The sequence below is a fragment of the Carassius auratus genome, chromosome 36 (genome assembly GCF_003368295.1).
Source record: "Carassius auratus strain Wakin chromosome 36, ASM336829v1, whole genome shotgun sequence".
NCBI classification, from domain to species: Eukaryota; Metazoa; Chordata; class Actinopteri; order Cypriniformes; family Cyprinidae; genus Carassius; species Carassius auratus.
The window spans coordinates 14,159,581-14,161,952 of record NC_039278.1 but is presented as its reverse complement, the minus strand read 5'-3'; the positions used below and the strand labels follow the sequence as shown (position 1 = coordinate 14,161,952).

The 2,372-nt window shown below is 46.1% G+C and overlaps 1 protein-coding gene across 1 annotated transcript in view; it reads left to right on the top strand.

The window, feature by feature from the left end:
- The window catches only part of bhlhe40 (basic helix-loop-helix family, member e40), a 3,692-nt gene extending 1,990 nt beyond the window's left edge, over positions 1-1,702 (top strand). The window contains exon 5 of the mRNA XM_026221598.1: positions 1-1,702. This exon is cut by the window's left edge and continues 445 nt beyond it. Coding sequence (XP_026077383.1) covers positions 1-394 — 394 coding nt within the window. The 3' untranslated portion in view covers positions 395-1,702.
- Positions 1,703-2,372: the final 670 nt, after the last annotated feature.

The window sequence follows — 2,372 nt, the reverse complement described above, 5'->3', positions numbered from 1 at the left end:
AGAAGAGCTGGATGAGCCACAGGCCAAGCGGCAGAGGTCCGACTCTTCAGAAGATGAATCTCTGTCGGGGCACGATGTGGTGGGTGGCCACAGCCCCTACATGAGCTTTTCTCCACACCAGCCCCTTTGCATGCCCTTCTACCTCCTTCCACCTGGAGCAACCGCCGCATACTTGCCCATGCTGGAGAAGTGCTGGTACCCAGGAAACATGCCCATATTGTACCCAGGCCTCGGCGGCTCCCCGGTGGGTATGTCTCCTGAGAAACTCCCATCGTCCTTGGTCATGTCCTCAAGAGTGGGCTCCCCCATCACCACTCCGAGCTCCATGGACTCACCTGCACTCCTGCAGGCCCTGAAACAAGTCCCACCATTAAACCTGGAAACTAAAGACTGAGGACTCCCTCTGGGGTCCGCCGATAGCCTGCTCTCTGAATGTCTGGGTCTTGAGAGTGGACTCCCCTGCTGCATAAGCTCCCGAAAAGGGTTCGGTTGAAGAGGGCACGAAGGCAAAGTTCAAAGAAGCGCCCTCAAGTATGGCGAACAGCTGTTCTGATTCCTTTCAGACGTACGACAGCCTCCCTTAAACCGTAGAGACAAACACACACACACACACACGCTCTTATCAACTCCCTCCACAACCAGCAGACACACACCTAGAGATGGAACGGTCCGCGTGAACGCAGACGGGTAAAGGAGGCCCCGTGCAAAGCACTGTGAGACACTGTGAAGAAAGTCAAAATGAGGACAGTGAGCTCTGTCCTTCCAGAGAAGGGACCTGGGGTGGGCGAACGGCTGCTCTCTGCACTTATGCCGAATGTCAAGTCGAAAACAATACAAAACAATAAACCAGAATGTGACGTGCAGACGGTCCCCCAACGATAAGGACTTTGCCCTTTGCACAAGCACCTTTTCATTTGTTGAATGTAAATGAAAAAGTCATTTTTGTAACAAACCCACCCCTGTAGATGCTGCTTTTTTGGACATTTCTCTGTGCGTGGATGCTTGATCAGGAAGCTCCACTCTCTTCTGCTTCTGTGACTGCTTTAACCGATAAGAACCGTCCTTTTAGACTAGAGTGACACCAAATAAATGTCTTTGCTTTTGTTGACCGGAGCGCACGCGCGTGCACGTTTGTCATCTCGTGCTGACCTTTGTCTCCTGAGACGTGACGCTCGTGTAAATACGGGAGTCATGTAATCACGTCTCCGCTGTAGCTTTTGAGTTTCTCATCCATTCGTGCACGTAGGTGAAGTTGCTGTGAGGTAACTGTGTTGTGTAATTATTTTGTTTATACTACTTGTACATCTGTATTTTTGATACGTGACCCACACTTAAGTTCACGAGTTTTAGACAGCCGAGCGCTGTGTGCCATGAGATTGTGTACATAGCTTCGGACCTAGACTCGATCTGCATCATGTTCTGTGTTCATTTCTGGTCAAATTATGACAGATCTTTGTTCATCCTGTTGCCTTTACCTATTTAAAGCAGTAAACACGATGGCGGATATCTACAGAATCCTGGATTCTACATAGAAGCAAAAGAAAGTGAATGTAATGTTGAAAAAAATATAATAGTTTTGTATAGGAAGAGGTACTTTTTATTTTGGGACCTAGAGAAGGTTGCTTGATGTATATATTTTGTCTAAAGTATTGTTGACATATTAAAGAAAAAGTATTAATAAACTTTTTTTTTCCTGTGGAAATCATGCCTGTCCGAGTCTGTTGAACATGTTTAGCTAAATAAACAACCTCGCTGTTTTCCCCATCACAGTTCGTCCTTATGTAACACTTACACAACCCTTACATTTTCTTATTGTCTATGCAAATCCTTTAGTTTAGACACACAATGTGATAAGAGTCAGGTTACAGATATTCCAGACTCACACCTCCTAACTAAAGTCCATGCATTTTCGATCAGATTTTGTGGTGCACTTAAAAAAAAAGCCTTTATAACCCAACAAAATAAGCAACGAAAACATAACCGACTATTATTACAGTCTCTGCGACCGAGTTAAATTTCTTAGATGAATCACGTCCTTTTCTCATTCTCGTTAGCTGTTGAATTAGGTTAAGACTCCCCGCGTGTCTGGCTGTGTGCTCGATCCAGTGCAGTCTCACTTCTCCGCCCCGCTGGGAAGCCCGTGACCGCGCCTGGCCCTGGCCTGCCGATCACATGTAGAGCCACACGGCGGGCCGCGCTGCGCGCTCACTGCACTGAAGCATGGGCAGCCACATGCCACACATACAGCGCAGTCAGAACGCACAAATTAATGACTATGAGACAATAGCAGTATTATATGTTATCTGTAAATCATTCATATAAATATAAGTAGTTATCATATAAAAAAAAACATTCTTATTAGTCTATTTGGT